The 13968-nt window shown below is 34.7% G+C and overlaps 1 protein-coding gene across 1 annotated transcript; it reads left to right on the top strand.

Moving 5' to 3' along the window:
• The first annotated feature begins 897 nt into the window (after positions 1–897).
• On the top strand, positions 898–12070 carry LOC149892629 (uncharacterized). Its single transcript, XM_090078145.1, has 3 exons — positions 898–969; positions 4630–7178; positions 12059–12070. Exons 2-3 carry the CDS (start codon positions 4659–4661, stop codon positions 12068–12070), a joined length of 2532 nt encoding a protein of 843 aa, XP_089934271.1. The 5' UTR covers positions 898–969; positions 4630–4658.
• Positions 12071–13968: the final 1898 nt, after the last annotated feature.

Below are 13968 nucleotides of genomic sequence, written 5' to 3'. Positions count from 1 at the left end.
AAGATAGAAATTACAAACTTGATACCATATTTTAATTACTCTAACAAAACTAGACGTCATCGCGTGAGAAAATAAATGTTTATGACACATAACCTATTTTTTTGTTTTTTTTTTTCTTCTCTTTTTTCCTTTTAATCTCCTTTCTTTCGTCCAAAAAGCGTTTTGATTTTTGCCTCGCCACAAGCGATGAAATCGATAAAAAAACCTGCTCGGACATTCTCAATTCTCAACAACAAAAGCAATCAAAGTTCTAGCTCTCGAGCACGTGCGCCAACAGGTTGATGAAACCGTTCAAATATGCTCGATCGCTAGAATTTAAAAAAAAAAAAAGAAGCAAACCAGAAACAAACCAAAATAAAAAAAAAACAAAAACAAAAATGGACATCTTTAGAACGCTTAAATTTTATAAAATATTTTCCTCTGCGTTTTTAACCAGCTAAACTGTCGTAAAGTTTTTTCGGTGCAGTTCATTTAAAAAACTTAGTTTTCAACTTTTAAACGTTTTAGACTTCTCGTTTAAGGCAGTCGAAAGAAATGAGTCGACTTGCTCTCTCTCTCCCTTTTCGGTTTTGTTTTTGTTTACTTGTTTTTGTTTTTTCTTCGTTTGCCTTCGTTTGCCTTTGTTTGCCTTTGTTTGCTTTTGGAAAAGTTGTCGCCATGCGAGACTTAGTTTTTTTTTGGCTCAATTTGTGATTAAGTGAAGTTCTAGTCTTGAAAGTGTGCAAAGTGTGGGCCAATCTGGTGGCTGGAGTGATGACACGTGAATGCTGGAAATTCCAGACTTTGAGCGGATTCAGCGTACATAGAAAGAAAATGTAACATTCACGTGGGTCTCTCCTAAGCTTGCCATTGGTCGGTCTGCTGGCCTTAAGTACCCCCCCCCCCCCCCTCAACGTCACGTTTGCTCAACTTTCTCGGTCTTTGGCGCCCAAAGAAAGCTCGAGGAAGGATAAAAATGGCGAGGTTTCGGTACTGCGTTTTCTGTTTTTCCTATTTGTTTTTGTTTGTTTGTTTGTTTCGTTTGTTTGTTTATTTATTTAATCGTTTTTTTGTTTGTTTCGTTCGTTTGTTTGTTTGTTTCGTTTGCTTCGTTTGTTTTGTGATGTTTTGTTTTCCCTTCTTGATGGCACAAAACAGAAGCAAACAAGACTTTCGGTTATATTCGGTTATATTCGGTTCAATAAAAGTTTGTTGGTTTCTGCACAACAACAACAACAACAACAAAAGTCCCTCTGTCCCTCAAAAGCAGTTTCTCCTCTGTCCTAAAGAAGAGCCTCTTTGTAATCGATCTTGTCTGAATGCAGCTCTCCTTTTGCCTACAGGTTTTTATTCCAACCCTTTTGTTGTTGTTAGTGCCATGTTGTTGTTATTGTTATACTCTGTAAAAGCAGTTGTTGCTGTTGTACTTGTTTGTTGTTTCTAAAGACACTGTTGTTGCTGCTGTTAGCGCTGTTAGTAATCACCCACTTGGCTTGTATTTTTGTTTCTTGTTTTTGTTTTTTGTTTTATTTATAAACACTCTCTGAGTAAGTGATGCTGTTGCTGTTGTTGTTGTTACAGTTGCAATGAGTGTTTGTTAATGTTCCCCCACTTGGCTTGTTTATAATCTATTTTATTTTATCAACACTCTCTGAGTCAGTGATGGTGTTGCTGTTGCTGTTGTCGTTATTATGCTTGCAATGGGAGTTGTTACTGTTCACCCACTTTGCTTGTTTTGTTTTTGTTTCTTTATTTTATCAACACCCTTTGAGCCAGTGATGCTGTTGCTGTTGTTGTTGTTATAGTTGCAATGAGTGTTGTTAATGTTCACCCACTTTGCTTGTGTTTTTGTTTTTGTTTATCAACACCCTTTGTGTCAGTGATGCTGTTGCTGTTGTTCTTATTACAGTTGCAATGAGTGTTTGTTAATGTTCACCAACTTGGCTTGTTTATAATCTATTTTGTTTTATCAACACTCTCTGAGTCAGTGATGCTGATGCTGTTGTTGTTATTGTGCTTGCAATAAGTGTTGTTAATGTTCACCCACTTTGCTTGTTTTGTTTGTGCTTTTGTTTTTCTTTATCAACACCCTTTGAGTCACTGATGCTGTTGCTGTTGGTGTTATTATAGTTGCAATGAGTGTTAATGTTCACCCACTTTGCTTGCTTTATTTGTTTGTTGCTTTTTTTTTTATCAACACCCTGCGAGTTAGTGATGCTGTTGCTGCTTTTGTCATTTTACTTGTATTTATAGTTGTTACTGTTCAGCCACTTTGCTTGTTTTTTAATCTGTTTTATTTTATCACCACACTCTGAGTCAGTGATGATGTTGCTGATGCTGTTGTTGTTATTTTACTTGCAATGATAGCTGTTACTGTTCAGCCACTTTGCTTGTTTTGTTTGTTTGTTTGTTTGTTTTTTTTATCAATATCCTCTGAGCAAGTGATGCTGTTGCTGTTGTTGTTGTTATAGTTGCAATGAGTGTTTGTTAATGTTCACAAACTTGGCATGTTTATAATCTATTTTATTTTATCAACACTCTCTGAGTCAGTGATGCTGATGCTGTTGTTGTTATTATGCTTGCAATAAGTGTTGTTAATGTTCACCCACTCTGCTTGTTTTGTTTGTGCCTTTGTTTTTGTTTATCAACACCCTTTGAGTCACTGATGCTGTTGCTGTTGGTGTTATTATAGTTGCAATGAGTGTTAATGTTCACCCACTTTGCTTGCTTTGTTTGTTTGTTGCTTTTTTTTTTATCAACACCCTGCGAGTTAGTGATGCTGTTGCTGCTTTTGTCATTTTACTTGTATTTATAGTTGTTACTGTTCAGCCACTTTGCTTGTTTTTTAATCTGTTTTATTTTATCACCACTCTCTGAGTCAGTGATGATGTTGCTGATGCTGTTGTTGTTATTTTACTTGCAATGATAGCTGTTACTGTTCAGCCACTTTGCTTGTTTTGTTTGTTTGTTTGTTTGTTTTTTTTATCAATATCCTCTGAGCAAGTGATGCTGTTGCTGTTGTTGTTGTTTTAGTTGCAATGAGTGTTTGTTAATGTTCCCCCACTTGGCTTGTACTTCTGTTTTCTGTTTTGTTTTGTTTTTGTTTTTTTTGTTGTTTTTTTTCTCAACACTCTCTGAGTAAGTGATGCTGTTGCTGTAGTCGTTGTTATAGTTGCAATGAGTGTTTGTTAATGTTCACAAACTTGGCATGTTTATAATCTATTTTATTTTATCAACACTCTCTGAGTCAGAGATGCTGATGCTGTTGTTGTTATTATGCTTGCAATAAGTGTTGTTAATGTTCCCCCACTCTGCTTGTTTTGTTTGTGCCTTTGTTTTTGTTTATCAACACCCTTTGAGTCACTGATGCTGTTGCTGTTGGTGTTATTATAGTTGCAATGAGTGTTAATGTTCACCCACTTTGCTTGCTTTGTTTGTTTGTTGCTTTTTTTTTTTATCAACACCCTGCGAGTTAGTGATGCTGTTGCTGCTTTTGTCATTTTACTTGTATTTATAGTTGTTACTGTTTAGCCACTTTGCTTGTTTTTTAATCTGTTTTATTTTATCACCACTCTCTGAGTCAGTGATGATGTTGCTGATGCTGTTGTTGTTATTTTACTTGCAATGATAGCTGTTACTGTTCAGCCACTTTGCTTGTTTTTTTTTGTTTTTGTTTTGTTTGTTTGTTTGTTTGTTTTTTTATATATCCTCTGAGTTAGTGATGCTGTTGCTGATGCTGTTGTTGTTATTATGCTTTCAATGAGAGCTGTTACTGTTCACCCACTTTGTTTGTTTATAATCTGTTTTATTTTATCAACACTCTCTGAGTCAGTGATGCTGATGCTGATGCTGTTGTTGTTATTATGCTTGCAGTGAGAGTTGTTACTGTTCACCCACTTTGCTTGCTTATTGTCTATTTTATTTTGTCAACACTCTCTGAGTCAGTGATGCTGATGCTGATGCTGTTGTTGTTATTATGCTTGCAATGAGAGTTGTTACTGTTCACCCAATTTGCTTGTTTTGTTTTTTTATTTGTTTTTTTGTTTGTTTTTGTTTTGCTTGTTTTTTTTTATCAATACCCTCTGAGTCAGTGATGCTGTTGCTGTTGTTGTTGTTGTTATAGTTGCAATGAGTGTTTGTTAATGTTCCCCCACTTGGCTTGTACTTTTGTTTTCTTTTTTGTTATGTCAACACTCTCTGAGTCAGTGATGCTGATGCTGTTGTTATTATGCTTGCAATGAGAGTTGTTACTGTTGTAGTTATGTCTGTCATTTGTCCTTGTTAGCAAGTTCTATTTGCCCTCTCTTGCCTTTTTTCAACACAGTTTCTTTCTTTGAGTCATATGGTTGCGAGATCCTCTCAAACTCCATCTCTTTATTTATTTGTTTCTTTTCTTTTTCTTTTTTTTTTTCTCATTCTCCTTCTCATAATAGCAATCACTGCTGCCACCATGCATGTAATGCTAGTTGCTCTCATTCTTTTTCATTTGCTAGTGGAAACTTTGTTTCTTCTTGTTGCTCTCTTTTCTTTCTTTTTTTCTCTTTTGCAGAGGATTCGAAAAAACACAGCTCTTCCCTGCAGTTGTAAACATTCCAGGATTGGATGCAGGCAGAAGAAAAAAACTCTCACTGACTGGTTTCCTTTTTTTAGCAAAAACCGTTGCAAACAAACACCTGAACATGTCTTCTTCACAAGAAAACAACTCTGTTGTTGCTTCTTCTCCAAACTCTAAAGCAAAAAAAAAGAAAAGAAAGCAGTCACAAGAACAGAGAGACTTAAAGCTCAAAAACAAAGTCAGGGCCGCATTAGTTGCAGCGTGTGGCTCCGTAAACAGGGTTGTACCTTTCTATGGTACCAAGAAGAGGTACGCTGTTAGCTGTCCGATGCCTTTGTGCAAACATTCGTCCACAAGCATTAAAAGACACTTGACTAAAAAAGATCATTCTTGGACTTTGGATGAAGCTTCCATCTTTTACTCTGCAATGGTCAGGAAGTTTCAGCATGCTCGTCTCGAACGCAAGTCCGGCTGTCCAAAACCTTACCCCTGTTTGCAATGTTGGAAGTATTACGACCGACTGGACATACACTTGAAAGAGACTCATTTCTACGATTCCAAGATGATCAAACAAAAGATTGCAGAGGCAAAGCGATACGACAACGAGAAGCTCTATGTCCCTCAATTTATTCGACCTGCCTTCTTTGGTATTAAGCCAGTAGCTGAACAAGCGTCTGCATCAGGCTCTGCATCCTCTGCTCCTGGGCCTTCCTCCTCTTTTTCTTCTCCGGTTCTTTCCTCTGATCCTCTTTTAAGCTTGCCCTCACCAGTTGCTGGTTCGTCCGAGGCTCCTTCTGCAAACCAATGCACCTCTGTAGAAAACAAAGAGCTGAACACCGAATCCGTCCTTGACTCTGATTTCGATTCCTTAGAGCACTTGGTTTCCAGCTCCTATGTCTTGACCGAAGAAAAGAGACTCTTGTTTCAGCTGGACAAAGATGCTTTTCACTTTTATTACCAGTCAGCAGATGAGCTCTTCAGAGACTTTGAAAAGTGGCTTGTGGTAGCCAACAACAACACTTGGTCACAAGCAAAGATCTACAAAAATGCAGTTGTGGAAATATTGACTTGTTGTGACAGCACGTTGACGCTGCACCCAAACGCCCTCACCAATTCCAATGTTTTGGAGGATAGATACTTCTCCTTGCACTTTAAGAAAATTCAGCTCAATTCCAAGCTGAGTGAACTTGACCAAACAAAAGCCATGTCTTGTCACACGTTGTACAACCGCCTCGTCTCCCTTTGTCTCCTGTTTCGTTTCAGTGAAGCCAGAAACGTCTATTTCGGACTTTCTCATGAGGCCATCCGACGTTTGCGCTGCAAGGTGGATGAGTTGCGAAAAGTGCTGAGGCCCTTTCGTTCTTTGAGGAGGAGCCTTGTGAAAAGAAGAAAAAGCATCAACATCATCAATGTCAGTTTGCTGACCGAATATGGCAAGTCTGCATACGTAAGAGACTTAGTGGAATCGATTAGAAAGGCGTCTCTTCCGCTGACTAGAGACAATGCTGTGTCTCTACGAAACCATCTTCTGCTCTCTGTCACTGTAATTAACAGTTTAAGAAAATCTAACATTGCTCTTTTAAACATTAGAGACTACATGGCTGCTGAGAAGAGTGAGTGTGGATATTGCATTGTGCAAGAGCGCTACAAAACAGCATACAAGTACGGAGCCAAAAACATTCTAGTGCCGAACGACTTGAAAGTGTTGATCGATATTTATTTGCTGAGATACAGAGACCTTCTTGTCAACGACTCTCACTACATGGCTGCAGACACCAAGACTGTTTTGGAGTTGAGCGACTGCTACAGGCCCCTTTTTCCTTCGGTGAGAGCCAACAAAGACGAAGGTGTGACACTAGGTGCAACTAGAGTGCCTGTTTACCAGATGGGTTCCTCTGCTATCACCTCTAGCCTGACGTCCTGCTTCAGAAAAAGCCAAGTAAACATTCCCATGAAGCGTCTTACTCCCACTTGCATTCGCGGTTCGATAGCCACTTACTTTGCCAACAACAGCAAAGAAGATCGCGAGCGGTTTGCTACACTCTACATGAAGCACAGCAGACACACAATGGATAGCTTTTATGTGTCCCAGTGGAACGCTGCAGAGGAGTTGCGCTTTGCCCTGGGCATCGGACAGTCCTTCGGAGTCATAGAGTCTTTGACTGTTGAAAAGTCTGAGAGACCACCAAAGGAGGAGAAGGATGTGATGGACTGGCTCCGAACTAATGCAGAGGAGTACGGTTTTCATGATGTTGAGGACATTTTTGAGGAAGATTCAGACTCCGGTTCTGACTCTGAAGAATGTGCTGCTACTTTCGGTTGTACCACAGTGGTTCCATTTTCTCCAGCTGTAGAAAACAATGCTCCTTTAGAGGACAGCAACGAACATGTTGTAGATTTCTTGTGTGAACCTAGCTCAACTCCTGTTTCGTCTGTTCCTTCTGAACAAACAATCGCTGGTCCAGTTCTTGAACTATCCTCTGCTCTTGCACAACTAGTTCCTAATGAACAAGCTGTTTGTATGGATGTAGATCAGACTCTAGCTGTTCCTGTTGGCACAGCTTGTTCTCCTCTTGCATTAACATTATTTCCTGATGAACCGGATTTTATTGAACACCATGCACAACTTTCTCCATTTACTTTAGTGAGCAAGTGGTTGCCAAACCTGTTTCTGCTGCTCCTGCTCAACAAGTTGCTTTCAGTCCTTCAAAAGAGGTCTTTTCTGTTCTGCTGGAAACAGTGTCTAATGTTGCTTCACAGCAAGATAATCTTATGGCTGTCACACGTGTTTTCCATGCTCCTCCTGAAGCTGCTCTTCTTGAACCTGCTCTTCTTGAACCTGCTCTTCTTGAACCTGCTCATAAGCAAGTGGTTGCCAAACCTGTTCATGTTGCTCCTTCTCTGCAAGTTGTTTTTAATCCTTCAAAAGAGGTCTTTTCTGTTCCTCTGGCTCCTAATCTTGTTGCTCGTCAGCAAACGATGGCCAAACCCAGTTTGTTTCTTTCAGCTGTTCCAGTCCAACGGCAGGTACTGTTCTTGAAAAACAGCCCTCACCTGGTGCTGTTCAATCTGTTGGTAGTCTATTTAGCCAAAGTCTTGCTTGTACATCCAGAGGTAATTCTTTTTGATTTTTGATTTTTATGCAAATCTCAACACGCTTTCAAAAAATAAAAATGCCCAAATTAACTCCTTGCCCTATTGTTATTGTTAAAGCTGTAAAAAAAAAAAAAAAAAAAGAAAAACAATAAAAAAACAAAAAAAAAACAAAAAAAACAACACAGAAGTGTGTATGTATTTGTTGCAGGACTAATTCTGTGATTGCTTAAATGTTTACACAAGTGAATGATACTAAAACTGATTATGTTTTAGAAGTAAAAGATCCAAGAAGAAAAAAAAATCAAGTTGGAAATGCCATCTTTTACTCAAGAACACATCGGTAATGTAAAACCTAATTTATACAAACATATATAAACACAAACCTCTTCTTGCACAATTTCAGATGGTTAACTGTTAATAAAAACTAGCCATCATTGCTAAGTGCACTTTTAGAAAGTGTGTCTACCCGATTTCTAATGATGAAGTTAGAAACATCACCGTTAGAAATCATGCACAGCTTGTTATTATCTCTAACACTTAGAAACTGTTGATGGTTTTTTTATGAATTAGAAAAATGAACATGGTTTTATTTTATTTCAGGATCAACTCAGCCAAGAACAAAGGAAAACAAAGCAGAAGTTAGCCAATGCCAATTAGGTAATCTTTCAAAAACCAGTTATTGCTATCAGTGCAAACAATAAGGTCAACAAAAAAACAAATAAAAAAACAAAATTAATCTTGTCATGCTTCAGAACCAAATGAATATTCGATTTAATCTCTTTGTGTTATGACTTGATTTGTAAAATTTTAGATGAAATAGTTGAAAAGCTGAATGCTTGCCCTGGCCACAACGAATGGTTCAACACCAGAAGTTTTCCTCGATGTGCAGCTTTAGTGTTGGCATACATCTTGCAAGACGTGTTTACAGATGTAAGCTCAAGTTGCTCGTACAAAGATTACCTTGGCATCTTGGCAAATCATAGCAGTGACAAGCTCATTCATGTCTTGCAAAAGTACTCCTACCGAAGCCATATTAAAGACAAAATTAAAAACATGAAGCTAAAAATTCAAAAAGAGGGTAGTTTAGAAAAGTTTGTTCAATATGGCAATATAGTGAGACCATTTATGTAGTTTAGAAAAGTTTGTTCAGTTTGGCAATAAAGATGGGCCTTTTGTGTAGTTTGTTTTCTCTATGCTTTTGCAAATATATTTATCTGTTTCGCTAAATACATAATAAACAAGAAGTTCTGTTAAACTGTTCTCACATTTCTTATTTAAAGATAGTTCAAACTTTTTTTATCTTTAAAAAAAAAAAAAAGTCGTTTTGTTATTCTGTTAACACTTTTAATAGAGTTGCATTTAGAATTACTTCTGATGTTTTTAAGAGTTTGTTAAAAAGCAAATTAATATTTTCTGTGATGTTAAACTGCATAAGTGAAATTTAAAAAAGGAAAACTGCTCCAACCATTTTTCGGAAAAAGAAATCAAAAAGTTCCTTATTTTAAAAGATCTAGACATCCATTTCTTCTTCAGCAAAATAGCGAGGCTTTTTTTATGAACTCTTACTCTCTATTTTTTCATATATTTACACAAAGGATTTTATTAAGTTCAATGTAAACATACATAGAAGTATATTATGTTTTTTTTTTTGTTTGTTTTTTTTTTATGGTGTCTAACTTTTGTTTCACTTCTATTTTATTTTACGTTTATCTTGTATTTTATCATGCCTTATTGGTTTTTGCGTTTTGTGATGTCAAGCTGCGTAAGCTAAACTTAAAAGAGGAAAACTACGCTAACTTTTCTTTGAAAAAATATTCAAAAAGTACCTTAAAAGAGAAAGCACACGAATTTAAAAAGTTGTATCTTGCCATCCAATTCTTCTTCTGCAAAGTAGTGAGGCTTTTGCTCTCTAATTTATCTCTATTTACGCAAAGGGTTTTATTTCAATGTAAACACGTATAAAAGAATACTTTGTTAAAAATAATGTTAAAGGAGTTGCGTAAAAAAAACGTCTGAATAAACTTTCTTTACAAAAAAAAACAACTAAGAAACAAGCGCGCCTAAGAAAAACCAGATCGCGATTCACTAAGTCAATAGACGAAAGAAACAAACTTTAAAAAGTCTTTCTAGACAACAAATTCTATTTTTGGCAATGCAGTTTTTGTATTTATGCAACCTATCTTTTGTTTCACTTCTACTTTATTTTACGTTTACCTTGTATTTTGTCTTGCCTTTTTGCGTTTTGTGATGTCAAGCTACATAATCTAAACTTAAAAGAGGAAAACTAGGCTAGTAGAATATTATGTTGTTGGTTTTATATGCAGCCTAACTTTAGTTTCATCTATATTTTGTTTTGCGTTTATCTTATATTTTATCTTGTCTTTTTGAGTTTTGTGTTTTGTGATGTCAAGCTACATAAGCTAAACTTTAAAGACCTTTTTTTTGAAAAACTATTCAAAAACTACCTTTAACAAAGTAGCGAGGCTTTTTATGCACTTTTACTCTCTAACATACCTATATTTGCGCAGAGGATTTTATTTAACTCAATGTAAACATACATAGAAAAATATTGTTACCCGTTTATTTTATGCAGCCTAACTTTAGCTTCATCTGTATTTTATTTTACGTTTATCTTATATTTTATTTTGTCTTTTTGAGTTTTGTGCTTTGTGATGTCAAGCTACATAAGCTAATGTTAAAAGAGGAAAACTACGCTAACCTTTTTTTGAAAAACTATTCAAAAACAACCTTTAACAAAGTAGCGAGGCTTTTTATGCACTTTTACTCTCTAACATACCTATATTTGCGCAGAGGATTTTATATAACTCAATGTAAACATACATAGAAAAATATTGTTACCCGTTTATTTCATGCAGCCTAACTTTAGCTTCATCTACATTTTATTTTACGTTTATCTTATATTTTATTTTGTCTTTTTGAGTTTTGTGTTTTGTGATGTCAAGCTACATAAGCTAATGTTAAAAGAGGAAAGCTACGCTAACCTTTCTTTGAAAAACTGTTCAAAAACTACCTTAGACATAATCTAGATTTAAAAGAGGAAGACTACGCTATTTTTGCTTTGAAAAAACTTTCGAAAACCACCTTAATCGATAGAGATAGCACACGATTTTAAAATGTTGTATCTAGTGATCCACTTCTTTTACACCAAAGTAGCGAGGCTTTCTATGCACTTTTACTCTCTAACATAGCTATTTTTGCGCAAACGATTTTATTTATTTCAATTTAAACATGCCTAGTAGATTATTATGTTGTTGGTTTTTTATGCAGCCTAACTTTAGTTTCATCTATATTTTATTTTGCGTTTATCTTATATTTTATCTTGTCTTTTTGAGTTTTATATTTTGTGATGTCAAGCTACATAAGCTAAACTTTAAAGAGGAAATTTACGCTAACCTGTCTTTGAAAAACTATTCAAAAACTACCTTTAACAAAGTAGCGAGGCTTTTTATGCCTTTTTACTCTCTAGCATACCTATATTTGCGCAGAGGGTTTTATTTAATTCAACTTAAACATACCTGTTAGATTATTATGTTGTTGGTTTTTTATGCAGTCTAACTTAAGCTACATCTATTTTTCATTTTACGTTTGTCTTATATTTTATTTTATCTTTTTGTGTTCTGTGATGTCAAGCTACATAAGCTAATGTTAAAAGAGGAAAGCTACGCTAACCTTTCTTTGAAAAACTATTCGAAATCTATTTTTGAGATAATCTAGATTTAAAAGAGGAACACTACGCTAATTTTGCTTTGAAAAAACTCTCGAAAACTACCTTATTCGATAGAGATAGCACACAAGTTTAAAAAAGTGTATCTAGTCATCCACTTCTTCTACAGCAAAGTAGCGAGGCTTTCTATGCACTTTTACTCTCTAACATTATGCATTTTACTCTCTATTTTTGCGCAAAGGGTTTTATTTAATTCAATTTAAACATGCCTAGTAGATATTTTATGTTGTTGGTTTTTTATGCAGCCTAACTTTAGCTACATCTATTTGTCTTATATTTTATTTTATGTTTTTGTGTTCTGTGATGTCAAGCTACATAAGCTAATGTTAAAAGAGGAAAGCTACGCTAACTTTTCTTTGAAAAACTATTCAAAATCTACCTTTGAGATAATCTAGATTTAAAAGAGGAACAACTACGCTAATTTTGCTTTGAAAAAACATTCGAAAACTACCTTATATTTTATCTTGCCTTTGTTAGTTTTGTGTTTTATTATGTCAAGCTTCATAATCTAATCTTAAAAGAGGAAAACTGCGCTAACTTTCCATTGAAAAAGTACTCAAAAAGGACCTAAATCGATATAGATAGCTCACGATTTTAAAAAGTTGCATATAGTCATCTTCTTCAGCAAAGTATCGAGGCTTTTTATGGATTTTTACTGTCTAACTTTCCCCATATTTTCAAAGGAATTTATTTAGTTCAACTTAAACATGCCTAGTAGATAATTATGTTGTTTGTTTATTATGCAGTGTAAACTTTGTTTCATCTATATTTTACGTTTATCTTATATTTTATTTTGTCTTTTTGAGCTTTGTGTTTTGTGATGTCAAGCTACATAATCTAAACATAAAAGAGGAAAACTACGCTAACCTTTCTTTGAAAAACTATTCAAAATCTACCTTTAACAAAGTTGCGAGGCTTTTAATGCTTTTTTACTAACATACCTATATTTGCGCAAAGGATTTTATATAATTCAATTTAAACATGCCTAGTAGATTATTATGTTGTTAGTTTTTTATGCAGCTTATCTTTAGTTTCATTTATATTATGTTTTAGGTTTATCTTATATTTTATCTTATCTTTTTGAGTTTTGTGTTTTGTGATGCCAAGAATTTTAAGCTAAACTTAAAAGAGGAATGCTACGCTAACCTTTCTTTGAAAATCTATTCATAAACTACCCTAGACAAAAGCTAGATTTAAAAGAGGAAAACTACGCTATTTTTGCTTTGAAAAAACTTTCGAAAACCACCTTAATCGATAGAGATAGCACACAATTTTAAAAAGTTGCATATAGTCATCCACTTCTTCTGCAGCAAAGTAGCGATGCTTTTTATGCACTTTTTCTCACTAGTTTGCTTATATTTACGCAAAGGAATTCATTTAATTCAATCCAAGCATATATAGAAGATTATTATGCTATGATTTTTTTTTTCTTTTATGCAGCCTAACAATTATTTCACCTATATTTTATTTTACGATTAACTTTTATCTTACTTTTCTTTTTTGAGTTTTGTGTTTTGTGATATCAAGCTACATAAACTAAACTTTAAAGAGGAAAACTACGCTAACCTTTCTTTGAAAAACTATTCAAAAACTACCTTTAACAAAGTAGCGAGGCTTTTTCTCTCTAACATACCTATATTTGCGCATAGGATTTTATTTAATTTAATGTAAACATACCTAGTAGATTATTATGTTGTTGGTTTTTTATGCAGTCTAACTTTAGCTTCATCTGTATTTTATTTCACGTTTATCTTATATTTTATTTTGTCTTTTTGAGCTTTGTGTTTTGTGATGTCAAGCTACATAAGCTAAACTTAAAAGAGGAAAGCTACGCTAACCTTTCTTTGAAAAACTATTCAAAATCTACCTTTGAGATAATCTAAATTTAAAAGAGGAACACTGCGCTATTTTTGCTTTGAAAAAACTTTCGAAAACTACCTTATTCGATAGAGACAGCACACAAATTTAAAAGTTTGTATCTAGTCATCCACTTCTTCTACAGCAATGTAGCGAGGCTTTTTATGCACTTTTACTCTCTAACATACCTATATTTGCGCAAAGGATTTTATTTAACTCAATGTAAATATACATAGAAGAGTATTGTTACCCGTTTATTTTATGCAGCCTAACTTTAATTTCATCTATATTTTATATTGCGTTTACCTTATATTTTGTCTTGCCTTTGTTAGTTTTGTGTTTTGTTATGTCAAGCTTCATGATCCAATCTTAAAAGAGGAAAACTGCGCTAACTTCTCATTGAAAAAGTACTCAAAAAGGACCTAAATCGATATAGATAGCTCACGATTTTAAAAAGTTGCATATAGTCATCTTCTTCTTCAGCAAAGTATCGAGGCTTTTTATGGACTTTTAATCTCTTATTTACCCAAATTTGCGCAAAGGACTTTACTTAATTCAACTTAAACATGTCTAGTAGATTATTAAGTTGTTTGTTTTTTATGCAGCCTAACTTTAGTTTCATTTATATTTTATTTTACGTTTATCTGATATTTTATCTTGTCTTTTTGTGTGTTGTTTTGTCAAGCTACATAAGCTAAACTTAAAAGTGGAAAACTACGCTAACCTTTCTTTGAAA

This window comes from Hydra viridissima, unplaced genomic scaffold, assembly GCF_058129835.1.
Source record: "Hydra viridissima isolate aposymbiotic clone 2 unplaced genomic scaffold, HvirCarnegie_v1 scaffold_2, whole genome shotgun sequence".
NCBI lineage: Eukaryota > Metazoa > Cnidaria > Hydrozoa > Anthoathecata > Hydridae > Hydra > Hydra viridissima.
The sequence above is the reverse complement of the archived record's forward strand: the minus strand, read 5'-3'. Positions and strand labels throughout refer to the sequence as shown.

Coding starts and splice junctions, on each gene's coding strand:
- LOC149892629 (XM_090078145.1), top strand. CDS start 4,659: ATGTCTTCTTCACAAGAAAACAACTCTGTTGTTGCTTCTTCTCCAAAC.